Genomic DNA, 26,747 nt, shown 5'->3' on the forward strand with positions numbered 1-26,747 from the left:
AGACCTCATGTTGTTTTTTTGCCTATCTCTGTAATTTTTTGTCAAAGGAACTGTGTGCCTTTTTTTCTATGTCCTCTGGTTTCAAACCTTGTGGATCCTGTGGTAGGCAGGTGTCTGCTACAGACTCTCATGCTATTTGTATGTGGTGCCTCTGGGAGCACCATGACTCCGATGATTGTGGCTCCTGCTGTCGTCTTCAGCTGAAGGTGTTGTGGGAACGGCGCAAGAAGATCTTGGTGGCGCGGCTGGCAGAGGCATTGCATCGTTGGAGGCTACTGAACCTTTGGCTACTTGGCTACAGAGTCTGGACTGGGAATGCAGTACAGATCATGGCATCTCCCTTTATGTAAATGATATGCTGCAAAATGACAGATACCCTTTTATACAGGCCAACAATTTATGAAAATGTTGGAGATCTTTGCATCAGGCTACTGTTTGATTGGGATAAGTCTCTGATATACCCAGCCCAAGATGAGAATCAGGAGGTGGACTGGCAGTCACAATTAATAATTTCCAATAATAATAACAAGGTTTGTAGTTTAGCTTGTTGCCCCAACTGAATACCATGCATAAAAACATCACCAGGTGGACCCCTCTCATGATTTCCACCCTCAGTAGGGTTGTGCTCTCTAAAATGGTGATCTTTCATGTATGCTTGATATCCTACAAACCTATTTGATATCCGTTGAGTGTCAAGGGTACAATGACCCCCTCTCCATGCTGTATGGTGACACGCAACCTCTGTCAAAAGACTGGTGCTGGGCTGCTGGAGCTGAGCCCTAAAGAGGCTTTGGGTGCAAATGCATACAGTCTGGGGAGACGGCTTTGTAACAGGAAACTGGTTAGCTTAAATATCCCCGTTTTTTGGATACGGAAAGTGGTAATGTTTTGGCATTTCCGATTTGTAGGCATGTATGTATAGGTATAAATATGGTAAAACCTAGTCACAAGGCAGTGCAGTGCTGTACAAGGACAAAGACAGGCATAAAATCAACTAGGGATAGAAGAGGTAGATGGTTTGTGGGTGGTTAATGGATTATGATGTAGTGTTCTTTAAAGAGGTGAGCCTTCCACTGAGGTGATTCCTCGACCCACGATCGTATTAACTTCTTGCAAATGTTGAGTGAGGAATTTCCAAAACATAAATCACAATCATTCATGTACCTTCAGCGGCATAACGCTGTCAACATGTACAGGTCTGATTTGAGCCCGCTCCCAGACTCGGGCCCTTGAACCTAAATTGGCCATTGATTGATTAGAAGCTAAAACCATCTCACAGATACACTGCACCCTGGTCGTTAATATGTCTTATCACTTCTTGTCGATCAAGTCTACGTAGATTAAAGATCTTGGCCCCTTGGATGACAATGACTGGCACAACTATATTGTCGTTGCACAAGTTGGTCATATGAGCCAACCTATGATAAATTAATCTCAAGTATTTCTATGAGATTTATTATACATCAGATCACCTCTGAAAGATGGATAGAGGTTGTTCCCTGAACTATCTCAGAAGCTTGACACAAGTGGGTGATTTCTTACATGTAACCTGGGAATACACAATCAATTTGCCTGAGATTTCAAGGGTCATGCCGGTTGTTTTGTGTTGGCAAATTACACTCTCTTCCAAAATGTTTCTCCCGGGTGTCATGTCAGAGGGGTTTTATGTGCAGGGAAGGCAAGCTCTCGTGGGTTTAGGGCTCTGTTGCTTATGGCTGTACTTGGGTGTCAGAGTAATACAAATGAGGTGAACCCTTTGCCCAGATGGTGTTAGCATATGTTAAAAAATATATAATAATAAGGTAGCTCTATCACAAAATGTGCTGCGTTGTGCCGCACAATTTGTCATATAATTCCAGTGGCCTTGCCTATAATGGCTGCAAACAGCAAAAGGGCGCGCATTCCACCTCAAATTATTAATTAATAGGACAAGTTCGCGGTAGTTTGTTGGCACAGTTGAGGAAATGAAATGCCCTAAAGTACACAGAACCGTGAAGACTGCACAGAGCTTTTAAACCTTGCCAAGTGAAAAAAAGATTTTGAAGAGTTTCCTGGCGAAATTAAGAGAATGGGAGTGTTTAAGGAAAACAGAGAGCTTGCTCCAGAGATTCACACAGGAATAATTGTTCTTTTCTTGCATTTTTTTTTTTATCCAAAGGGGAATCATTTGACCATGTGGTGAAACCCTTCTTTCACACCCCACAATGTTTGGGGGTGTTCTGTTCCCATAATAGAAAGGACCTCACCTCAGCCATATGATGTAGCACATCTCCCACTAGAAATAGGAAAAAGTCGGAGAGCAGTTTGTGATTGCTCACAAACTCTTATGGGAAGGCTACTAGTTTCTATCTAGTGTCATTTTATTCTCAGTTTGAAATTGTGGGAGAAGGGCTCCCTTAGCGCTTAAAATTAAAGCACTCCATCTTCAACGGTCCTGGTCTAATAATGTTACAAACGATAACAAGGCCTCGGCAGGGTCTGCCGCCAGCCACACTCTGCAGAACAAGTTGACATCAATCTATAAGTTCAGATTCATACCTTGTCTTTGTGGATCCTTGAGAGTTAAAATCACAGAGCAAAGTGTAGGTTTTTATAGGTAGTTATATGACTCACATTGCTGAATCAGGACATAGAATTATGGCCAGTGGGCAGCTGCTGACTGGGATCCAGGGCAGTGCGTTTAAAACTGGAGCACTACATTTCCAGCATCGCAGTGCACAAACTAAGCTGACTTAGAAGTGCTGTAACCATATTTGTTGTAGCTTAATTTCGGCCGGTGGGAGACATCAGCACTTATATTTGGGTGCCGGCACTTATTTTTCTGTGTCAGACATTTACCTAAAGTAAGAGGTGGAAAAACAAACAAAGCAGAACCACAGAGAAGAGAAAGACGGAAAAACAGTCATAGAGGGAGAAAGCTTGAACCTGTAAGAGTGAGGCATAGGCACAGGGAGTGTCCGGTAGTGGATTAAAGAGGCATGAGGTGAATTCTAGACTATGCAGTCTTGATTTTGAGCTTGACGACATTTAATTGCACCGGCGGGAATGTCTGAGCAGCGCTTTGGTCACCGGCACTCATTCAGTTGCAAATCAGGTACTGGTTACAGCATATGTGAGAACAAGACATAAAATAATGGGATTCCCAGACATGAAGTCAGTCTGAGCGCTGAGAATTTACTATGTAGTTATGAGACTACATTGTAAATTCTTAACCCAATTCAGTGTTCTGCAGGACGATTCTAGACAACGATTTTGAGGTGAAAAAAATCACCAATGACTAGTTCAGATTCAAAGTGTTCTTTTTCATTCTTGCTCCATTATAAAGCAAACATTAGCAAAGTTATTAGGCCGAGCTTTGGCAGGCAACATTTTGGCTTTGTCAATGCTTGTTTTGTCATGGTTTTTTTCATTTATTGTTGAGGAAGCTCCCGAGCCTTTCTCAATCTAAAAAAACTGTGTAAATTATTTAAAACCAAAATTATTTTTTAAGACTTGAAAAGCATTGTTATAGTCCCTGGCACGTAAACAAACTACTTTGTATGTGGATGTGTTCCTTTTGAAATGGCAGAATGCTGTCATTCACTGTAAGGTTAGTCAATGACTGAAGTAGGCTGACTCAATGAACATGCTGTATGATGTATGCTGTGGTGGGTGGAAGAAAGATGTGAATGACAAATTAACAGAATAGATGAAGAGGGCTGGCTGAAAGACCCTATATGTAAATACATTATACATATACTTTTAGTAATATCAAAAGGTATTCTGAACCTAGGCTTATCAAGAAGAAGCACATAAAAACAATTGCTCAAGGGTTCCTTCAGTCAGAAGGTCTGGGGCGGTTGTTTGTTCCCTCCTTCTAGAGCACCAAGTGGCCGGCTGGCCCTTCAGGGTGCAGACTGTCTGTCTGAAAGTATTTTTCCTACCTACAGCGGTGTCCCACCAAAATATTGTCTGAAGAATATCATGAGATACAAATATTGTGCCTTAAACATCATGATGGCAAAAATATTGTGGATCAGAATATTGCAGGTATGAATAAAAAAATTTCACTATCTTTGACATTGTCGTTAAAAATATCATTGGGCGTTATATCATTTTAAGTGTATGTTGGGCACATATATTTTGCATTAATATATTTGTTCTTCCATAAATAATTGTGCCTACACATTACATCGCTTTATTTCTGAGTGTGATTTTGGTTCCATTTAATTTCACTCCAAATTTCGTGGGTCTCTAAACAACATCACAAGCTCTCTTTCTTTACTTTTTCCTGATCACAGTTATATTAGTCAGTTTTTAATTCTTTAGTTGGGTGTGTGTTTATGGATGTGTATTGTTTTATGTGCCTTCACTGCCTTGAAGAAGTCTTTTACAAAGACAAAACACATGTTGGCTATCTGCTCCACATTCCAATTTTGGCTTGGACTTTAAGGATTGCATGGACTTTGTTCCCGGACATATAAGAACCATGCCAGTAGATATGACTTCTTAATAAGGGACATTTTGTACTTTGTATTTCCACTATGCTTACACTTGTAATCTTCTGACAAAGAATGTGAAAAATAATAAATATGTTCTTTTGCATGAACTTTGCAGGTTGGGCGCTCCTGACTTATTAACAATATTGTAGTTATTTTTTTTTTAAACGTGTATCATAATTGTAGAAGGGGGACCTTGGGTTTATAAGGGAATACTGTGTGAAGTAATAAAACGTTTTATTTTATGTTTCTTATGTTTAAAGCTGTTTTGCGTTTTTTTTCTTTTTTTTTATTTAAAAAAGAAACATTTTTAACAAATTAAATATGTAAGTTTGTTATTTTTCTATTTTTTATTTTCATTATTTGACATTTCTTTTTGAAAAAAAGATGAGAGGAGAGAGACTCAAAGAAATGAACATAACGTACTTACAGAAGCAAAGAAATCGGTCCTGGAATTGGGTCTATCTGTCTGCCCGACTAAGACTTTGATTTTACCTCCATGATAGTCGACCTTTTCTTATTCATATGCAAACTAAAGATCTAAAAGATTACAAACTGGGAAATCCCAGAAAACTTGGGGACCTCAGAAAATTCAACACAAACCCCAAGGACTGACCTTTGCATCCGGCCATGGGCTTGGAGATAAGCTACAGAAGTGATCGTGGCTTCAAATTAAAAAGTAAACCCACCCCCCCCCCCACACTACCACATGGTGGCTTAGATATTTTTTTAAACCTGGTAATGAGAGATCTGGCTAGGCTCAAAGTATCTTCCAACATACGTTATAACACTAGGAGAGATAACCTCACAGATGCCCAGTAGCAGGCCATCACGTTATTATAAAAGGACAAGAGTATGGTCATAAAGCCCTTGGATAAGGAGGTAAACATAGTGTTATGTGACGTGGCAAACTATAGCAGCAGGGCTTATCTCCAGCTAAATCAATCAGGTTGCTATGAAACCATCAACTGCGACATTTACAAGAAAACTGTTGGCACATATCACAGAATATAACAAGAGCAGAGGGACAACGGGTTGTTGTATTCTGATGAGTTCAATTATGTAAGAAATAACAAACTGATCATAACTTGTTTCTATCTACTCTATAATTTTCTTTAAAGAACAACCCAACCACTGGGTAGACTGATAGTTTCACCAAATGGAAGCCTGTTAGAGAGAACTGCCATAAATCTGAATAGTTTCTTACTGCCATTTGTCTTGGATCTAAGCTCTTATTGTAGGGGCAGCGATTTTTTAAAGACAATTGAAAGGTTTCATTGGGAATCCAGTCAATTGTTAATGACATTGGATGTTTGTTCCATGTATACATGTATCTAACATAGAGATGGATTGAAGGTCTGTTGTTTTTTTCTTAGGAGTAGACCACTCAGTATGTATGACCATACAGATATGTTGATAGATAAGATAACCTTTAGCCTAAGCAACATTTTATTCTTGAGGAATAGGTTTCAGGTAAACAGAAGGCACAGCAGTGGGCACAAGTGTCACTTTCAACTATGGAAATTTCTTCATGGGCTATGGGAAGAGCAGATGCTCTCGTCGGAAAAAGACGAGGAATTCACTGCACTGATTACATTGTAAATTCATTATATTAATGATCGCTTTGTAATTTGTCACCAAGGTCGCCAATTGGTTGAGAAGTTTCTAGAAGAAATCCAGAAAAATGAACTAAATTTGTTGTTCACGGCTCTCATCAGTGCTAGACACATACAGTTTCTTGATATATGTGTCCCCATCAAGAAAGGCAGAACACAAATAAAATTATTTCACAAGGCTACATCCAGCAACAGTTCGTTGCATGCACAGAGTCACCATCCCGTTTATTAAAACTCATGAATTCAATATGGTGATTTTATCCGGGCGAGGAGGCATTGCTCCACACTTAAAGGGTACAAAACCACAGATGAAGAGATATTCCATAGGTTCATCCAGAAAGGCTACCCACGTAGAATACTTAACACTGTGACAAACAAGGTACTTGCTGCAGGTAGGACTACATAGATGTACCCCTACACACAAAAGAAACCACCTCACACACAGTAAAGTTCATTACAACACATAACAAAGCGTCATCAAGGGAATACAGGATTATGGCTGACCATTGGAAGTTGCTCATGTGAGACAAGATCAGTGGTTGTTACTAAACATGCTAGCTGGAATAGTAGGTTTGATCAACCACCGCCACCGTCCAACCCATCCACCCAACAATATTTACTGTAGTAAAATGTAATTATCTATCCAAGTTTTTGTCTCTTGAATTTATTTTAGTTAAATTAGTATTTTAGATCTGCTTTAATAATATTTAGAAATTAATATTAGTAAGGTATGAGTTTGTGTTTTAGAAAGGTTAATGGTGTTGTTGTTTAACATGGTCCTTTTAATGTAGGATTTGTGCTATTGAGTCTAGATATGGTAGACCTCAGTTGCTTGCAAAGAGACTTACTTTGTATACTAGGTATTCATGCATTTGTTTAGTTTGTTTGGATGTTTTTGCCTTAAGATGGGTTAAGGATTGTTCAATTCTAAGCTCCTGGTATCTTTGCTCTAAGCATTTTGAAGAATTGGTAGAGTATAAGGTGGGCTCTTCCAAGTGTTCCTATGAAGAATTGAGCCTCCCTTCCACTGCCTTATTTGTCTTTTCTTTTTGTAACATAGTGTAATACTTGGTGTCTGTGGCCTGATCGGTGCAGGAGACCAACCCAAGTACCCTTAAAATAATTAATTAGTGGAGCTAGTTTTATTTTGTGCTGTAGGTGATAGGTGGATTCAATTAGCATGTCATAAAGGTTTGTGACTTCTGTCAGAGAGATGTGTGCTAAAGCTATGAGCTTTTTTATTTTGTGTTGAAAGTTTAGGTTAGTTGCATATTCTATACTCAGAGTGGATTTTTTGAAGGTGCCTCCATATGCTTTTCCTAATTTGAAAGAAGCATCCCTGAATTGCAGTGTGTGGATAAATGTTAAGTACAGTCGAAATCATTGCTTGTTCAAAATCTGATTAATTTTTGTGGGTTATAGTTGTTAGTTTGTTGTTTTATAAGTGTTAGCATGTCATTGTAAGTTGCACTTTCTTTGTTGAGTATTAGTGCATACATAAATGGGATGTTTGTATTTTGATAATGACCATGTACTGTGTCTGAATGGTGGATGGCACAGCTTAAAAATGCCTTCCATCATCCATGTGTTACATTGCTTTAAGGCTGGGGTCTTCAACTATTTTTATAAAGAGATCTACGTCTGATAAATAAGAACCATCCTGAGCTGCTGTCTAGTATAGGGATTAGGTAAGAGTACATGAAACCTAGACAACAAACGCATCTCCGCAGAACCCAGGTTTTACTGCAATGAGCTTAAAGCATATAAGAGCAGTATCAGGAAAGCTTTGACTATGGGGATCCCAGGCACCAATTTTGTCACTTTATTCTCGTTTAAGAATTACCTCAAAAAGGTGAGTGTCTGACTAGGTCTGGTGATGTTTTTGTTTTGCAATACATGGGTTGACACAGTTCTCATTTGAGAACCAAATGCTAAAATACTTCCATTACCTGTGTAATTAGCCTGAAGTTTACTGATTCATATCCTCAATTAAAAAAGTTATTTTTAAACATATACATTGCACCCGTTACTAGGGCCAGCAGCATTAACATATTTTGCACAGTAGATGTACACTTCATAGCCTTCTGCAAGTAACAATATTTCTGCAGCCACCCCTATTCTCAAGGGCATTACATGCCAGGCAAACATGAAACTTAATTCACTGCATGAAGGGGTGGCAGAAATGTTGGAAAACATTATGTAGGAAGGAAAGAAATGAAGGAGGAGAAAGATGAAAGAAGAAAAAGTTGCAACAGAGAAATGGAAAATAATGAAAGTACAGGAAGAGAAGAAGGGAAGGGGAAAAGAGTAAATGGGGCACAGTTAAGGATGCTGGAGAGAAGGAAACCAAAGAAAATATCTAGGAGACAAATGGGAAAAGAAAATAGGAGAAAGAATGGAGAAAAACAAGAGGATGAAAATAGGAGACGAGAAAGGAGAGGGGCATCACAAGGAAAGTGAAAGAATGAAAGCCTTAAAAAGAGAAGCAGAGAAGAAAAGCATAACAAGAAGAGAAGGAACAGAAACACTTAAAGGAGGAAATGTAAGAAGGAATTCAGAAGACAAGAATCAAGGGAATGGAGAAAAGCTGAAGAAAATGAAAAATTCGAGAAAAGAAAAATTCAGAAAAGGGAAAGAGAGAATGGACAAATAGAGGGAAATGAGAGAAAGGGTGGTAAAAAGGAGAGAAGGAGGAGAAATGTGGGAGCTAGAAAGTAGAAACTGAGAGAAGGAAAGGAGAAAAATAAATAATTAATGAGAACAAAAGACTCAGAAGGAGAAAGGAAGAGGAGAAAGGAGCAAACAAGGAAGGAAAGGAGAAACAAGAGACATGAGAAAAGAGAAGGAAAAGCGAAAAAAGAGTAGGTGGAATGGAAGGATAGAGTGATCGGAACAAAGGGGAGAAGGAAAAGAATAGAGGAAATACAGAAAAGAAAAAGAAGGAAAGGAGAAAAAGAAAAGGGCAGTTGAGATAAGACTGATGCAAAAGAGAAGGAAATTAGAAAAAGAGAGAATCAAAGGAGAAAAAGAAGCGCTAGAGAAAGAGAAAGAAACTTAGTTCTAGCACTCTGCTGAGGTGCACGACAAACAATCTTGCAAAACCGAAAGTATTTCACATTAGCTTTTACATTCATAGTGCAGGTTAAGTTCTAACATGCACCTATGAATGAAGAAGCTAAAGCATAACGCCAAAGAATGATCATTTTTCGCAATCGGCTGTGCTGCTATGCCCCCATAATTAGCATCCCCAGCCTTACAGAATCAAAAGCAGATCTTTTTAAAGTGGTGTCTTAACAGTTGGGTGTTGCAACCTCAAATTGACAGACAGGCAGTTTTCATTTACGAGCCACCCAGAGGCATCCAGCGAGCTACTGGTAGCTTGCAATAGACCTGTTGAAGACCCCTGCTTTAAAGTTTGTAAATTGGTACTGAAAGCATAAATGGTAATGCCTTTATCATTATTGAGGTTGTCATATAATAAAAAGGTGTCCATTTTATGTTGGGCTAACAAGTGTTGGGGTATGTCTACTTCTTCATATTTTTAGATGCTACTGGTGTTTTACTCGCTGTTCTACATGTTCTGGCACTTCTTCTTTTTAGGTATGGTACACCAGGGATTTAGGACTATTGCCTATTCAGGAATGTTTGGTATAATATTTTGAAGAATTATTCCTGTTGGCTCTTCTAAGCTCATATTTCTAACCTCTAGAACAGTAATATTAGGGGGATAGTTAAGTTCACTAACGGTTTCGACTAATTCAGTTTTAAGTTTTAGCCCTGAAAGCATGCATTTAAAAACAATTTGGTACATTTTCTGTGTTTTCTCATTGGTGGTACTCTCCTTACTAATGACATCCTCTATAATTTAATAACAGTTTCCCTTTTGGGGATTTGATGTATTTTGCTGTTCCTGACATTTTATATGTGAGTTTTAAAATATAAAAATTATATATTTGTTTTTTTAGCGTGTTATTATATTTAACATTTTGAGATCGCAGCTGCTCATTTTATCATAAGTTATGGATGTTGTCTTTACTTGGCTTTAGTTGTAAATGTTTGCTTTGCAGCCTTTTTAGTGTTGTTTTCGGCACAGTTTTAGTTTTTTGTTTTTTTCCAGAAATCTTTTAATTGTTTTTTTCAAACATTTTAAACATTTGGCACAGTTTTAGTTTGTTGCAGTCTGTTGAAAGGAAGGGATATTTTAGTTGTGTTGGTTTATTTTATTATTTGAAACTTAGGAATTTTTTTTGTTTTATTTGTTTAAATATCTTTAGCATGATTTTTACTTTAATTTTAGTTTTGTACTTTAGTTACAATCCTGGCCTTTGAGGTGGTCTGTTTTGTAATTTGGTGTCCATAGCTCTATTTTCTTTGGCTTTTAGCAGTTTTTAGGAGGAGTGCGCAAGTGGCTTGTAATCTATCTGTGGGCTATTAACCACGCCCATTACCATCATGCGTTCATGGGCTTGACTTTCGAAACTCCTTTGTTATCATTGGCAAATGCTTTACGTTTTGTTACCCCCTTGGCTATCGGCCCTGTTAAATGGATAATTGCACTTGTGTCGATATGTTTGACTGTGAGCGAACTTCTTTTTCTTTTTGTGTCTCTCCTCCGCGGTCATGGCGGCCGTGGCGCTTCGAATCGGCTCACTCAACTGTTTTACTTTTCATTTTCAATTTATGTGGCAAGAAAAGGCCAGTTACGAATTTAAAATGCCAATAGCTCTAACATGAGCAAACGCAAGACCCATTGCATTGCAAATGCTTGTTCTTCTTGTAGAGGATGCATCTGTATGTTTGAGACATAAATCTGTAGCATACTGTTTCTTGTTATCTTAACGTAGTTTTAGATTTGTATTATTTTTGCTAGATTTATTGTCAAACTTACTTTATAATATTTAGTGGTTCTTTAAAGTGTTGAAAACTTCTTTCGTAGCGTTGCAATCCAGCAGAGTGACACTGTACTGCTGTTGTTATTCTTCGGTAACCATTTTGTTTTGCATTTTGTGGCCTCTTTATACTTTTTTTAAATTGGAAAAGAGTTTCTATTTGTTAGTGTTTTTGATAGGTTGGTTGAAAACTAGCTTGAATTGTTTTATTTGCACCATTTATAGTAAACACAAATTATTGTTTTCATTATATATTGTATGTATATTAATTTTATTTTAACTTATTTTTTTACATGGGTATATATATTTAATGCAATATTATTTGTTTTATTTAGAATTAAGTTGCTATTCCGGTGTTCTGATATTATAGTGATTGTTACGTTTCCTTAGTTTTAATGGAAAGTCGATATTTAGTATGTCTTTATTTACTTTTTATATTGTTGTATTTTAGATATTTGTTCTGCTATGTTTTTGTCATCAATATTTATATCCTTACAGTTTTAGCATAAGGTGGTGATATTTAGGTTTTGATATTTTGGGGAGATATTTGTGTATGTCAATATGTTTTTCTCAATATACAACCACCTATAGCTACCGTGAATGAATCTTAAATTTCAAAATGTCTTGAAAATCTAGCTGTTTAACCAGTTATCAGTGTAGTGATTCTCCTGAACTTACAACGGCTGCAATAAAACATTGTGAAATCTTTTAGGGGCAGGATAGTAATATCTGTTAATTAAAATGCTAAAGAATGGCAGGTGTACACTAAAAAGTTATTTAAACATAAGTTATTAATATTTTAATGATTTCATAAGACTACTGTACAGAAGACCCAATTGCATAAAATAACATCATACTAGACCACACCTTTTCACACCTAACATCATTTATATAGGATCCATAACGCAGCAGACCCTAGCACACTGAATCATATGTAAGGATTTAGAAGCAAAGCGACCTAACACTGATATACTTGAACATAATGAAGATAAACAGAGAGTCTTCAACGTAGCACAGAAGACAAGGTTTACATCAACTGAGGCCCATGTGACTTTCATTCATATCTATCACTGGTAGGGCGTTTTAGAAACTCGGATACCTGAAATGCAAGGTAAATACTGCAAAGACTTATGTTCCTGTGCCCTCCAAGTCTATGGGTAAAGCATGCTTTCTATGAAGAAAAGTAACTCTGGCTTCTGAAGTCCCTACAAGTCCCGCTGACCTCAGCACCACCGTGGCTGACTACGACTCCGACCGCCATCAGCCTGTCGGGAACCATGTTCCTGGTGGGCACGGAAGTCCCCTGGTGGACCGACCGGGAGCAGGGTGGTCCACCGCTACATGGAGGATCACCAATGTCGTAATTAAGCCCTTAGTATTATCCACCAGGGATCACAGGTGACGGGACATTAATGGCGATAACATGATAATCATAACACCAAGAAGATCACCATTTCTACTGCTGCACTTAAAAGCAAGTCCCTATCTGTAGCATTCCCCAACTCAAAAAAGGGTTTCATTCTCTTCTTGAAAGCTCTGATGGACCTCATGTGAAAGCCTGACCACCTACACCATGTAGACCACTGTCTACATATACCCTGTCTGCCTAACTATCATCCAGCATAGCACATAAATGTCACTGTATAATTCTCAGAAGTTCTTTCACACCTGTCGGGAATCCCAGAATCCTCAAGTAGAACACCCTCACTATGTCCTTTAGTGAGTTGACTTTGGACTCAAGTTGACCGGGGGCAGTAACAGCACAGTCTTTAAACTTCTTGGGATATTCCTGATCCTTATCCAGGGCAGACATCACAAGCATCTGTTTCTCAATGATCTGCTGTCTGGTTTGAATGGCCTCCAGATGGCCCAAAACAGAAATCTTCTATACATCAATGCTGTGGGTGGTGACAAACAACTCCATTATTGCAGCCATCTGTAGGGACTCATCATCAGCTGCACCTCCTACTTCCACATCCTTTCTCCTAGTGATGGATTTAAGGGTAAAAAAAAGTAATCCTTCTTTCTCTTATTGCCATTCCACACAGCCAAATGCTTAAAGACACACACTTACCAATGCAGAGCTAGCTGTGGTCCAGGCATTACCAACAATGTGAAAGACAGAGGCCCTCATTATAACATTGGCGGTATATACCGCCTACCGCCGCGACAACGGCCGCCAAAAGACCGTCGCCGTGGCTACCAGCCGTCAGAAGGATTTCCGCCAGAAGAATGGCGGAAATCAGGCTGTGGTCATGCCGGCGGATGGCGGTAAGGTGGAGCTGCTGCCAGCAGTAGTGCCACGCCAGTAGACCCATGATACGGCCTGGCAGAGATCTGCTGGCAGACGCTGCTGCTGGCAGCAGCGCCCCGTCCCGTCTCCTGCCGGAGGACCCCATGACATCAGGTAAGTCGGGTGCTCCGACAGGGGAGTGAGGTGTGGTGTGTGGGGGTGTATGTCTGTGCAGGTGTGTGATGAGTGTTGTCTGTGTGTGCATGTATGGATGTATGAGTGCGTGTATGTTGTGTTGTGTGCATGCTTGTGCATGTATGTATGTCAGTGTTTGGATGTGTGTGTGAATGGATGTATGCATGTGTGGATGAATGTGGGTATGAGTGTGTGTATGCATGTGTTCATTGGTAAGTGAAGGTGCCTGTATGTTGTGGGGGGGGTCTGGAGAGGTGTGGGGTGGGGGAAAGCTGGGGAGGGGGAGGGGTGTGGGGAAGACCCCTACCAGTGACAGGGAAGAAATTCCCTGTCACTGATGGTGCCTACCGCCGTGGTTTTCGTGGTGGTAAGGAAGCACGAAAACCATGGCGGTAGGCGGGGTCATAATCCTGTGGGTGGGCTAGTGATGGCCGCCTGGCTGGAGACTAAAGTCTCCAACCCGGCGGTCGTTACCGCCGTGGTAGACAGTGTGGTACATTGACGGTTTGGCTTGAGCCAAACCGCCAATGTCTTAATATGGGGAAAAGTACCACCAGCCTGTTGGCAGTACTTTACTCCATTTTACCGCCGTCCGCCGGGGTTTTCCAAATTGTTATAAGGTTATGCTATGAGGCACATCACCTCCACTTGGAGAGCCGCCTTACAACCATTAAGATTACTCTTAATTTCCAGTCAAAGTTGCCTGTTATTCTGACTTGTGAGGGAAGGCAGTGTCTAAGTTATTCGCAGTGATGGCTCATTTTTTAAAGTGGATGGAGCTGGCACTCTCTAACTGAATAATTTACCATATTAAATTTCTAGGGAACAGCTTACCATTAGAAGTGTGACATTCTTTAAATGAATGACTGCGAATGAAGAGATTAATTTTGTCCCCGTCATTGCACTGTGGAATCACTCCTCCCACACGTTCCCTTCCTCTTTCCTTGTGCCACAGCTAGTGCAAGAGTCTGAATAAGCTGCAGGTTGACCTTAGCACAATTCATGATCGCATTAGTTATCCTCTTTTCTTCCAGGGCCGCCTGGACCTCATTATTTTTCACAACATCAAACATAAAATAGGAACAGAGAATACATACACTGGGGTATGGACAGACTGACTCTGGCACAAGGAGATAAGAGTCCTGGCAAGGAAACAAGGGACAGTGACAAACAGGCTCTTGGATTAAACAGATCTAGGGAAAGGGAGACTGGGACAAGGCAGGGTATGCGGGTCACCGAGAATGACTGAAACAGCTATTGAAACAGGAAGACATGGCCACTGGGACAGGAAGACGCACATATGTGGTCAAGAAATGGACAGAGGGACAGGAGTAAGGTTTTGGGGTAGGGAGATATTGACAATGGGAGACAGAAATAGCAACACAGGAAAGGAGACAGTGAAGAATGAGACATGGACACTGTAACTGGAGGACTATAGGGAGAGATGAGTAGCATGATAGGGAATCATAGACAATCCAGCCTTGAGAGACAAAGACATTGGGACGGAAAGACACGTACGCGAGGACTACAAGATGGAGAGGCTGGTACAGTGACAGAGAGAGAGAGAGTGAGCGAGAAAGGGGCACTGGGGCTTGGAGTCACAGACAGTAGGACTACAGGACAGGCAGACTGATACACTGAGACTGAGAGAGGCAAGGCCACTGGGGCAAAAAGAGACACATACACTATGACTAAGAGATGCCAATACTTGTTCACTCAGCAAGAGACAAGGACTCTAGGACAAGGCGACACTGATGCTAGGACTAAAGGTTAGGGATGCAGTTATCACTTCCTTCAAATTCCCAAACCGGATTTTCCAATCAGGTAGCCCTTTTTCTTAATATCTAGTTTGTAACTTCTCACCCAGTCATCTACACAAATACCCCTCTCCTGCTAAGGGCACAATCAAGATAAAACATATGGACTTTGGGAAGAGTTGTACCTCAGTGGATTAGAGGAATTCATTCAAGCAGCACCATCTCTTCCTAAGTTCTCAGTTTGGACATCTTTTCCTACCTGCCCTTCTGTTTTTTTCTGAAAATATTTAGACATTGGAATTGCAGAGGTGCTTTATATAAAAGACAAACTTATCTTCTAATTGGTAATCAAGTCCAAACCAAAGTTTTGAAAAGTTTTGAATATTAAACATTCTATTGTATAACTTTGTTCCACCTTAGTTGTTTGGAAAGTAAGAGAGGTTGAATTATTAGCTAAAAGCTCTGGTCTTGAAAGTTGTTTATGAAATCTTATTGCACATGTCATTGGCATTAGTAATGACTGCAGAACTTATAAACTCTATTTTATAGTACACTGGATGAATTTTAGGTGCCTGTTGCAATTTGTAACATACTTTGGGCCCTATCATGAGCTTGGCAGTCTGAGGACTGCCAAACCTGTGGTGGTGGTCGGACCGTCGCACTCCTGGTAGTCCGACTGTCAGATTACAACCCTGGTGGTCGGACCACCAGGGGGCCACCGCCAGGGTCATGGATCCTGGTGGGGTGAGTGGTGGCGGTCGGAGTTGTGTTCAGCACCACCTTGTTGATCGCGAGTCCTCTTTCCGCCATGAAAAAGCTGGCAGAAAGCCAGCGCTGGGGTCCACAGGGGGGCCTGCACTGCCCATGTAATGGACAGTGCAGAGTCCTGCCAACACCCTAGGAATGCACACTGTCTGCAGTGTGCATTCCGAGGATGCTGTTGTGCTGTGGCACTGCTGGTCACTCCGAGGGAAACATCGTAACACGAATGGGGGGAGGCCGCTGGTATGATGGCAGCCTCCCCCCTGTGGGTTTGGTAGTCGGATCATTCCGACCGCCAAACTTGTAATGAGATCCTTTGACTATATTTTGAAAGGTGTTTGTTTTGTGAATTTTATTTCTATTGATGCTGTGTTTTCAGATGTGTTTGCATAGATTTTATTTCCATGAGACACTGTCTTGGAACATAGAAATAGATAAATAGATAAAAATGATTCTGGGAGTGCCGCCTTTGTCCCTCCTACCTCTTTACTCCACAGTTTACAAAAACAGTTCTATTTTAAGACCCTCCCCCCAGTCATCACAGAATAAACACCAGCAAATGTAGATTAACATACTTTCTTATTTGTGCAAACATCAATTATGGAATTAAGCTGTATATTGAAACGAAATCAGATAATCCCTTTTATATTTGCCCATTTACAACAATCAATCAATATGGAGGACTGGATATTTTCAGCCTCACCCTGCACCGTCAGAAATGCTTGTAGCATCCATACAACTCACATTGTTATCCTCTACTCTTTTTAACAAACCCCTTACTCATTTTTGTATACTCTCGCAAATTTTGCAATTCCATACCCTGTCTTTTTGCCCTATATTGGACAACTATGGGAACTTAGTTTGCATTTCAGATTTCTACACCTGACAAATACATCCCTTTTTCTCAAACACATTCCTCTATATGTACAAAGCGCTTTTGTGTTCACAAACAGGCAAATTCACAGAATCAGCCCATTTGCGAACGCAGAAGGGCTTTTTTAAATGTAAAAAGCCCTATTTCTGATTTGGGAACCTATTATCGAATCGCAAATTGGTTTGCCATTTGGTGTTAGGAAGAGGTGTGTTTACGGCGTCCCTTCTTAAAACCAAATCAGAATCATTTGCTTTTTAACCCCTATTTCAAGTAGGTGGTAACCCATTTGCAAATGGAAAGGGGTCTCAAAGGGGCTTCTTCCCCTTTGTGAGTTTTTGTAAGTCATTTTTTAGGAGCAGGCATTGGTCTCACTGTGGACCACCGCCTACTCTTATAAAATGGAAAGAAAACTTGTATTTTTTTTAAACATATCCCGTTTTCCTTTAAGGATAACAGGCTGCATTATCAAAAAATAAGATTGCTTTATTTACAAGTAATCACAGACATGGTGGTCTGCTGAGCCCAGCAGGCCACCATACCTGTGATTTTTGCGATTCCCAATGAATCGCAAACAGAGATCTACCTCATTAATATTCATGAGGTAAGTCTATTTGCAACCCCCTGGAAATTGCAAAATGTGTAATACACTTATTTGTACATGGGTTTTTGTGAATATCTAAGTATTTCTGGCCCTTAGTCTACCTAAGCCTAAAAATATGTTGAATGTAAGTGGAATCTCACTGTGTCATTCACTTGATCTTGTATCCTTTCCAGTGTAAAAAGCCATACCGTTTCCCAGTTGAGTTTGCGCTGCAAAACTACTGATAAATACTTGGTTTTCACTAGCAGTAGCTACAATACAACCTTTAGCCTCACTACCGAGAAAATTTCAAAAGAGTAACACTCAGATTGTGAATGCAAAATGGAGCAGACGAGCCGCAAGTACCCGTAAATTAGAATGGTTGACTTGAAGGAGATCATTTTACCAACTGGGAGATAGAGAAGTCCATGTAATATTTTTTTCTAGGCATTGTTGCCCAATTCCGCCCACTGCTTTTTGGATACTTTGTACTCTATTATCAGCTTTTTCGTACAACTGAGAAACTGCATATTACAATAACTTACGTGGGATCTGGCTTTTGCTACTTTGACTTTCTCCTCCTTTTCTTGATCAGGCTGAAGTCCACACTATGGATATTGCAGCAACATTTTTCTGTTACTAAATCAATCAATAGATTCATAGATGATGTAGGACCTAAAGCAACTCCCATAGCTTCTATAGTTATATTCTTTTAGGTCGAGTGCAGGCAGTGCACATGCACTGTCTCTCGACATGCTGCAATCTTCCACTGTGGGCTTTCACCACACCCGTCACAAGCCCATCACTTTAATTAGTTCCTTGGCCTGCTTTTCAAAATTCCTTTAGTTTCTTTGGCAAATGCTTTACTTTTGTCCCGCCTTTTGGCTGTTTTGTTCCTGCCCTGGAGACTGACCCTGTTACTTGGATTATTGCACGATCGCCCATTTAGGTTAGTGTCGACGCACTACTTTTTCTTTGGCCTCAGCTTGTTTTGTTAGTTTCCTGCTTGGGTTCTGCTCCATTTCCGCAATGGTTCATTTTGGGGCACTTGGCTCATGTCCGGGGAAACGCACTCAGCTATTTGCCAACCAGTATGTAGTTGTGTATGCATGTGTAAACAAACTTTAATTCCTGATACGCTTTCGGAGCGCATGCGGCTCAGCACCACGCTTCATGTTTCATATTATTGTACATTTTTCAACCAACTGCTCCTTGGATTGAAACTTAAGTTTTCTATAAAAAAAATTAACTCAGTGGAAGGCCACAACGCTGAGACTGGAACCCAGTTTCCCAGTTCCAAAGTCAGCAGCTATAAATGTTATGCCACATCCTCTCTCCAAGAAAATTGGCATTTTTTTAGGGTTGTGTGTAGCAACTGTATAGCTCTTCAATCCATGGCAGTGCAGCACCCAGTATAATGTGCTGCATGATTAAACACTTGAAAGGTCCCAAAGGAGAGACCCATTGGCTATGCCAATGTTTGTTTGCTTATATTTCAGATGCAATCTAGACATCACATTTTTTTGAATCAGACAATGTTCACCTGCTCTTTTATTGCAGTAAAATAACTTTAGGCCATAACAAAGTCCTTTTATTGAAAGAACAACAGTGTGTCATCTGCATAATTTTGAAAGCCCACACCTCACTCCAACAACAAATTTTGCATTGGACTAATGTATACATTCAAGCGTAAGGTCATAATGACGAGCAGTGGGGAACTCTGCATTCACATGAAAAGACAGCTGTCTCATAGGCACAATATGTGCTTTTCACTGCCTATCAACCTGGAATGAGTGGATCCATTTTAAATTTGCACCCCAAACTAGCCTTTCTACCAAGACGAAATTAAATATGATATCAAATGTAGGCCAAAGGTCAAATATTACCAGTAGCAAAACCTCCCCACTACACCTCTCCTTCCAGCCCTGTTCTCTAACGTCAATTGCTACTGTTTTTGTACCGCTGACCTGGACAGAATCCATGCTGGGAGACTAGCCTGTGTCCTAGAATGGATTCTTTCTTCTGGCTTAAAAGTCTGCTTATGAAAGCCTCTGTGCTCTGACAAACCCCTTCACCGAAGACTGTGATACATACCTGTTTCATCATAAATGGTTGCAGGCACCACTTTACGATCCCAAATAAAGCCACTTACTGTATCCATGGCAACCATACCAAGATGAACACTTGCTACATGTCTTGTCTCATGCGACAAGTGGCCCATATCCTACTCTGTCAAGGCTAGCACATCAATAATTAATGCAATAGTTAAACAGGCAGGCACAGTCTTTTTTGCTGCTTTTCTATTGATGAAGGTGAAATACCTTCAAAATTACTTTACCATATGTAAATGAATATCGGCTCTGCAGCTCACTTCAATGAACTAACATGCACTCATTCACACTATCAGAAGGCTAATTACTTAAGCAAGTGGTCAAACAGTAGCAATACCCAGAGAAACAATGCGGGTCGGGAGCATTCATTCTTCATCGGCTACTTAGGACATTCCCCTTTATGTGACAATCATCTTTGTCAAAGCAGTGTTAAGCAGGTACATGAGCACCAGATCACTCTTGAAGCAAGGATGAAACATCTATTTAGTCACCTAGGCAAAAACACAAGCCATTAGTACCTTTAGATCCACCTAGCCCCAGATCGGCCCCGTGGTACTCAGGGAATGTTTAATGGAATGACTGTGGACGATAAATCAGGCCAACATCACAACCATTTTCGGTTTCATTCTTGTTTTCCTCCTGAGCGCAATTAAAAACAACTTAATTCCCAGGGATGAGATAATGTACAAGTGGTCATCGAATGATGGTGAAAAATCCATAATGCCCGGAATGGATGTCACTCATGTACTTTAAGTGTGTGTCATATTTGGACAATGTGACAGAAATCTCCTGTGTGTACCTGAAGCTCTTTGTGCGAGCCGTGGTGCCAGGTAGTAATGTACATAACTATTATGGTAGAATTTATGGTTGGGAAAAGGAACATGCCAATGATTATTGTTGTCACTGTGGCTTTACAATGATGTACCCGCCCCCACCACTTCCATGGGACTCAGACTAGTCCAATTGAGTCTTGAGGGACTGAGTTGTGGGTAATACAGGTTGATAAATCAAAGTAGCCACTCTGTGACCATCCTTGAGAAGAAAGAGGCAAACATGAACCCACTAATTGTAAGCAAAGACTGAATAAGATTCAATTCAGCACGGCAGTCCTAACTGAGCGTGGCTCTTTACTAGGCTGCAACAAAGGAGGTGGTTTAATTGATGAGTGTAAGAAAGACCTAGTAGTTGGAAGACTATCAGGGTTTAGTTAAATATGTACAGCTCGAGGCAGTGATGCACTGAAGCAAAGCTGTAGCCAGAATAAAGCAGACGGCTCATTAATTCACTGGTGGGAAGGCCTCCCGAAGCAGCTGGAAACCAAGCAGCGAGGAAGATTGCTCCCTCTACTGAAGGTGTGAAAAGCTTCATGGTTGCTGGCCTGACACTGTAGCACTCCTTGAGATTCGTCATTACCAGAAGCCCACTGAGCTGCTGATCCAGAAAATCCCCTTCCACATGCTAATGAGAGACTGCCAGGTCTTCAATACAGACCTGACGTTCCACAGTACAGTGGTTGGTGCCCTGCAGGAACGAGTGAAGCCTAGCTGGTTGGTCGGTCTGTGGTCACCATCCTTTCCACCATCCATTCCAACAGGGATACCAGCATGCCAAATTATATCTTGCTGGCTTACAAGACAGGGAGAAACAGCATAAATGTATGTTTCTAGTGCATCATGTAAAATAATTAATTTGGATGAAACTGTTAATTTTGCGTTTTTCCTTGCTGATGTGCTTCCTGGTGCACGCTTACAGAGTAATTCAGAATCTGGTGCTCTTCCCTTTAAGGAACTTCTGCAAAAATTTTCACTTAATTTTGGCAGAACCTGGGTGCTGCCACAGGGATATGAGCCTTCAGAAAGTTCATGCCAGTGACCATCCAGGTTCCTGAAGTCTAAAGATAGCAGCTGTAGAATTTGTGAATCAATAATAGCCTTTTTAAATTGTAGTTTTTAATTACACTCAAAAAAGTATTGGCAGAAAAGGGAGCTTGCAACAGAAACCAGGGTTGCCAGAAAAGTGACCTGTACTTTCATTGATACAGTCCCAACACTGGCAGCATGTGTCAAGTCAAGAGAGCTAGAGGAGATTAGAGGGGATAGATTTCCACACCTGACATCTTAGCTCAAAAGTTCTGCAGCAAGGTTGCTCACTTGACCTGGCTACATCGCTGATGGAAGAATTTAACCAATAAAATACGTATATTTAACTTCGAATCCCAATACAAAATCTTGCTAATTGCAGATCAGTATAACCTCGTTTCCTTTCACAACCTAAGTATTACATTAGGTTCTCAAAAATGAAAATTTAGCACCTTGTGGTTTTCTTTGAGCTAGTCCACTGTTGACAATTATGGCCTACTCTCTGAATGCACTTCCCAACCATCCTACCATCAGCAGCTTGCACTAAATAGTCAGCTACGTTGTTTCCCAAATAAATTGTTCACATATGAGCGTCTAAAGTTCAAGTTTTAAAATACTTTTGGGCAGAAAGGTAGAACCTAAGCAGAAATCCACAGCTATTAATATCAGGAAAAGAAGTACCATGTTTGCGGTGATTTGTGTACCATGTTTGCGGTGATTTGTGTACCATGTTTGCGGTGATTTGTGTGCCATGTTTGCGGTGATCTGTAAGTCTGAAAAGCCAGCTCATATAAATATCAAGTCATAAGTCCCTGTTACTGTGCCACCCCGGGGTAATGGGAGGGGATTGGCAATGTGTGGGGGCCTCAGGAAGTACTTACCTGTACCACGACGAATACTTAACATTAAGATCTTTGGAGCTGAAAGTTGCTGGGTCTATGGCAGGTCTGTAACCACGGGTCGATCAGAAATAGCACATCCGTATTCCTGTGGTTCCAATACTACAGGTTTCTATAATTCTAGGAGGCAGAAACATCACGAGATTTAAAGTTTGCTACAGATGGTCTCCTAAAAAATGGGGGTTTACCTGGGAAATTGTGAACAGCACAACAATTTTCCCTCTCTAGGCCATTTCCCACCTAGACATTCCTTCACCTTTTAGCTAGTGTAGGGAGTGTCCGAATAATTGAGAATATAACCAAATTGAGAATTACACAAAACCCATAATGGGCGCCTACGTTTGCACGTGTGACAGAATATGTTCCCTTATCCATTCCCAAGCTTTTTCAAAGGAAAGGTTTGGCCTCCAAAATATGTAAAACACGGCAGAAGACGGCTGCGTGTACAGATAGATTGAAAAATACTGGCTGGTATTTCTCTGCCAGGGTAAAGTGCCTAGAGGGCACTGCAGACACTGCCAAACGTATTTTTGCCATATTTGGATGTCTCCTACTATTTAGGCATGATTCTACTTGCAAAATCTGCATATTAGGTAAAGAGCCAACATTTAGATCACACTGCAGTTTGGCAACACTGTTCTATAAACTGAAGACGCACTTTTTATTAAAATGAAATATGGTGCTGATTAATGTTAATGGTTTAGCTTTTCCAGGGTCTATAAAAAAACTCTTTTTATGTACGTTATGTTTTTGTTTTTTACCACAAAGTAAGCGTTTGTGTTTGCTTAGGCTGGCCTCCATTTTGCGTACTTCCTTAGTATTGCATGTGGGAAATGACGTCACAGAAGGGAAGGAGGTGCAGCGTTCATATACATTACGGCAGCAAAAGTGAACTTCTTTGCTCTTATAATGTTTTTGCAGCCGGTACTCCTTGTTCTCCACTGATGACCCTTCTGTCCCAGGGTAATGAACATTGATCACGGAGACAGCCGACATAAGATTTGTGTTTTTAATCACATCAAATATTTGGTAGAAAAATCTTCACTTTGCACACCCCTAACAAGATGTTCTTGGCATCCCTTGCCTATGGACGAGGCAGGTGCAATAGATGTTTTATAATGAAGTTTGGAATGAAGAGTTTTCATGGTTGCTTAGCACAAGTGATAAGTTTCTGCAACCTTGTAGGAAATATTATGTCTTGTCTATTAATGGCAATTAGTTGTTTTTCACCTTTATACTACACCAAGAATATTTGAAAAACATACAACAGTGAACTCCTAACTACATTACAAACATGGAGAGAACAATACATATCCATACAAAATTAGGTAAGATGTTTTATCTTCGCCTTTTTAATTTTGAGAGACAGCAGCGAGGTCACCCTTCAGAGAAAAGCATGGGTGGTCTGAGGAAAGCGGCATTTTGTACATAAAAAGCAACAAAACGAAGAAAATAGGAAGTGGGTCTGAAATGTAATGCGTAGCTTGACAAACGTTACTGCATTGGGAAGTGGAGGTCGCCTTTAATGCATCTGCTCATCACAAAAGCTCAAAAGCTAACACATCTATAGTTGTACAATAATGTGGTAAATCTTGCATGACTATTCCTCCTACCTGGAAACCTGTGATCGAGACCCTGTGAGATTCTACTGTTGGTCTCCGTGGCAACCGAGGAGAGGAATGAGGCGACGTCACTGGGGAATACGGGAGGGATGGATAAATATATCGCCCGTTCATGTCCACAGTACCACTGCATGATGGAGCTGACTGAGATCGCTCTTGCAAAGACAATTTCCGGTTGGACATGGTCAGTTTGCCTCTGGATCCTTTTGGCTCTTCCAAGAGGTCCGGAAGAGTGTCCTGGATGACGCCCAGCTCAGTAAGCAGGCCCAAGTCAGAAGTTGTTGAGTCCGAGCAATGTTCCATGCTTCCATGTTCCATGTTCTTCTGTCCATTCTGGCCCTGAGCCCCGTCAGGAGGGTTTTGGTCATACTCGGTGACCACAATGAAAGACTCCATGCCGAGGTCAAGGTTCATTGATGAGAAACTGCAGACAACGTCAGGTTGGTTCGTGACCTCAAGGCAGTTTTCATCCTGGCAAATGGGCCTCTCCGCTGTAAGCCTAGCTGAAACACATGATGACATGGTGTACGTCCCAGCTTCATCCAAACTGCTCCCTTTTGTCTGTAGGAGATTTCAAATCTGAAAGAAACAACAATAAATATATTAACAGAAAAAAAAATACAGGCTGTGCCTTAGTGCATACATGTGTGAGCTACCACTTTGAATATGTTGGTCTTTTTGGTATGAAACAAAACAATGTTGTGGAACTTTGAATTGAAATGTAAGTACCTAGGAGTACAGATTTGGGTGGGCCATGATTATCTGTCTTGAATATGTCATTATAGCTTTCTAACAAAAATTATTACAGGAATTAAGCATCCTCCCCCTCTGCTAGAGGGTTGAGACACAGTCCAGAGCCTAAATTTGAGAGGGGCAAATAATGGCTGGGACAGCAGTCAGCAGAAAATTTATAATGATGTTAGACCATTCCACACATTTTAGGGAGTCGGTCCATGCAGGGTTAATGGAAGAACTAAATAAATTGTAAATCTACAATTTTTTTTTTTTAATACTGACTCGGAATTCCATACTGTACTTAAAGATCTGAGAATCTTTTAATCCCATTCTACTAAAATAACTGATGAACAAATTGTAGTGGGCCTGTTTGCCAGATATTTTGAATAGAGACCTTAAATATTCCTGGAAGTATATAGTTCATCGCATTAATCAATTCTCCAAGACTCTTAGGAACCTTCTATGATCTTTTATTTTAGTATCCTTCAAAAATCTGGCACAAGTTGATACTTCTGCCTGGTTACAAAATTCACGTGTGATGTGTACATGATAACCACTACACCACAAAAACGTAGGCTCCCACTTTTGAGGTCTCTACTAAGGTCTGCCTGGGGCTCAGGTGGCAATGTAAGTGGAAAGAGATCAGGAGGCTGAAGGGACAGAGGCAGGTAATGGGCGAGAGTGGATTAGCAGGGGTGGTGCATACAAAAAGCTGAAAAAAAACCAAGGAGGGTGGACACTATATTCATCTGCAGCAATAACAAATATAGGTAAATAGCTCCCAAGTCTCAGAAGCTCATTAGGTCCACGTTTTGGTGTTGAATTCTGAACTAATTGTGCATGGACCTGGTAAGCCTGAAGGTTCTGATGTCATGTGCAGCATTGTTCCCACAGAGCCTCCAGCAAGCCCACTCCAAGCCAGAGGGAGCATCAAAAGGATTGTCAGGGAGGAAAGGAACGAGGGTGAGTGGGTGGTAACATAGAAAGTCATACCTTTTTCTGTAAACAACACAAGGCTAAGTAGGTGCACCTCAAATTGATCACTCATCAAATTGTTGATTTTGCTGTATGGGAGCGTAATGTATCTGATGATTCTTAAATTGTCAAATTATTTTATGTTGCAACCATGTTTTACATATTTCTTTCTCACAAAAAATAAACTCAGATTCATCATCCTAATAAATGTTCATGTTCATTCACATTAGATCCTTACATTGGTTCCAAGATGTTTAACAGAGCAGGAATTACCACACACAATGCCAACATGGTTCGCCAGTCATACTATTGCTTCTTCAAGGCATTCATATTTTACCGCAACCATCCGTAATATGTATATCGAAATGTGAACACATAAAGATTTTTTATGACATCCATAAAATGTGCTTGTATTTGTATTTTTGTATTTATAAAGCGCATTCGGCCGTAGCATCGAAGCGCTAAGCAACAGTGAGTAGAGTGACCAAAGGAGACACAGAGAAGAAAAGGAATAAGATTACTGAGGAAAAAGCCAGGTCTTTAGTTGCTTCTTAAAGGACCACAAATTATGGGCCTCATTATGTCTACGGCGGTATTGACCACCTACCGCCGCTCGACGGCCGCCAAAACACCGTCACCGCGGCTACCTACCGTCTGCCATATTATGACCGTTGCAGGAATTCCGCCAGAACGATGGTGGAATGCCGGCTGCAGCCATGGCGGCGGATGGCGGTAAGGTGGCGTGGCTGCCAGCAGCAGCACCACGCCAGTAGACTGCCGCAGACTGTATCATGACCCATGATACGGCCTGGCGGTGTTCTGGGGAGGGTGGCGGGGGAGACCCCTATCATTGACAGGGAATTAATTCCCTGTCACTGACAGTGCCTACCGCCATGGTTTTTGTGGCGGTAAGGAAGCCACAAAAACCATGGTGGTAGGCGGGGTCATTATCCCGCAGGTGGGACAGTGACGGCCGCCTGGCTCGAGACTGCAGCTGTTACTGCCCTGGCGGACGGAGTGGTACATTGGCGGTTTGGCTTGAGCCAAACCCCCAATGTCATATTTTGGGGAAGAGTACCGCCAGCCTGTTGGCAGTATTCTTCTCCAAAATACCGCCAGGATCGTAATGAGGGTCTATGTTCCTTCCTGATTATCATGGGGA

The 26,747-nt window shown here is 40.9% G+C and overlaps 1 protein-coding gene and 1 long non-coding RNA gene across 4 annotated transcripts in view; one reads left to right on the forward strand and one right to left on the reverse strand.

Annotated features, from left to right (window-relative positions):
- LOC138265228 (uncharacterized) overlaps nt 1-26,747 on the forward strand; it is a 288,749-nt gene that overhangs the window by 133,053 nt on the left and 128,949 nt on the right. The window lies entirely within an intron of this gene.
- The window catches only part of CAMKK2 (calcium/calmodulin dependent protein kinase kinase 2), a 255,254-nt gene that overhangs the window by 103,959 nt on the left and 124,548 nt on the right, over nt 1-26,747 (reverse strand). For all 3 annotated transcript variants that reach the window (XM_069214894.1, XM_069214893.1, XM_069214896.1), the window contains exon 2: nt 23,867-24,454. In XM_069214894.1, coding sequence (XP_069070995.1) covers nt 23,867-24,397 — 531 coding nt within the window. In that variant the 5' untranslated portion in view covers nt 24,398-24,454. The remainder of the gene's footprint in view (nt 1-23,866; nt 24,455-26,747) is intronic.

The sequence above is a fragment of the Pleurodeles waltl genome, chromosome 11 (genome assembly GCF_031143425.1).
Source record: "Pleurodeles waltl isolate 20211129_DDA chromosome 11, aPleWal1.hap1.20221129, whole genome shotgun sequence".
NCBI lineage: Eukaryota > Metazoa > Chordata > Amphibia > Caudata > Salamandridae > Pleurodeles > Pleurodeles waltl.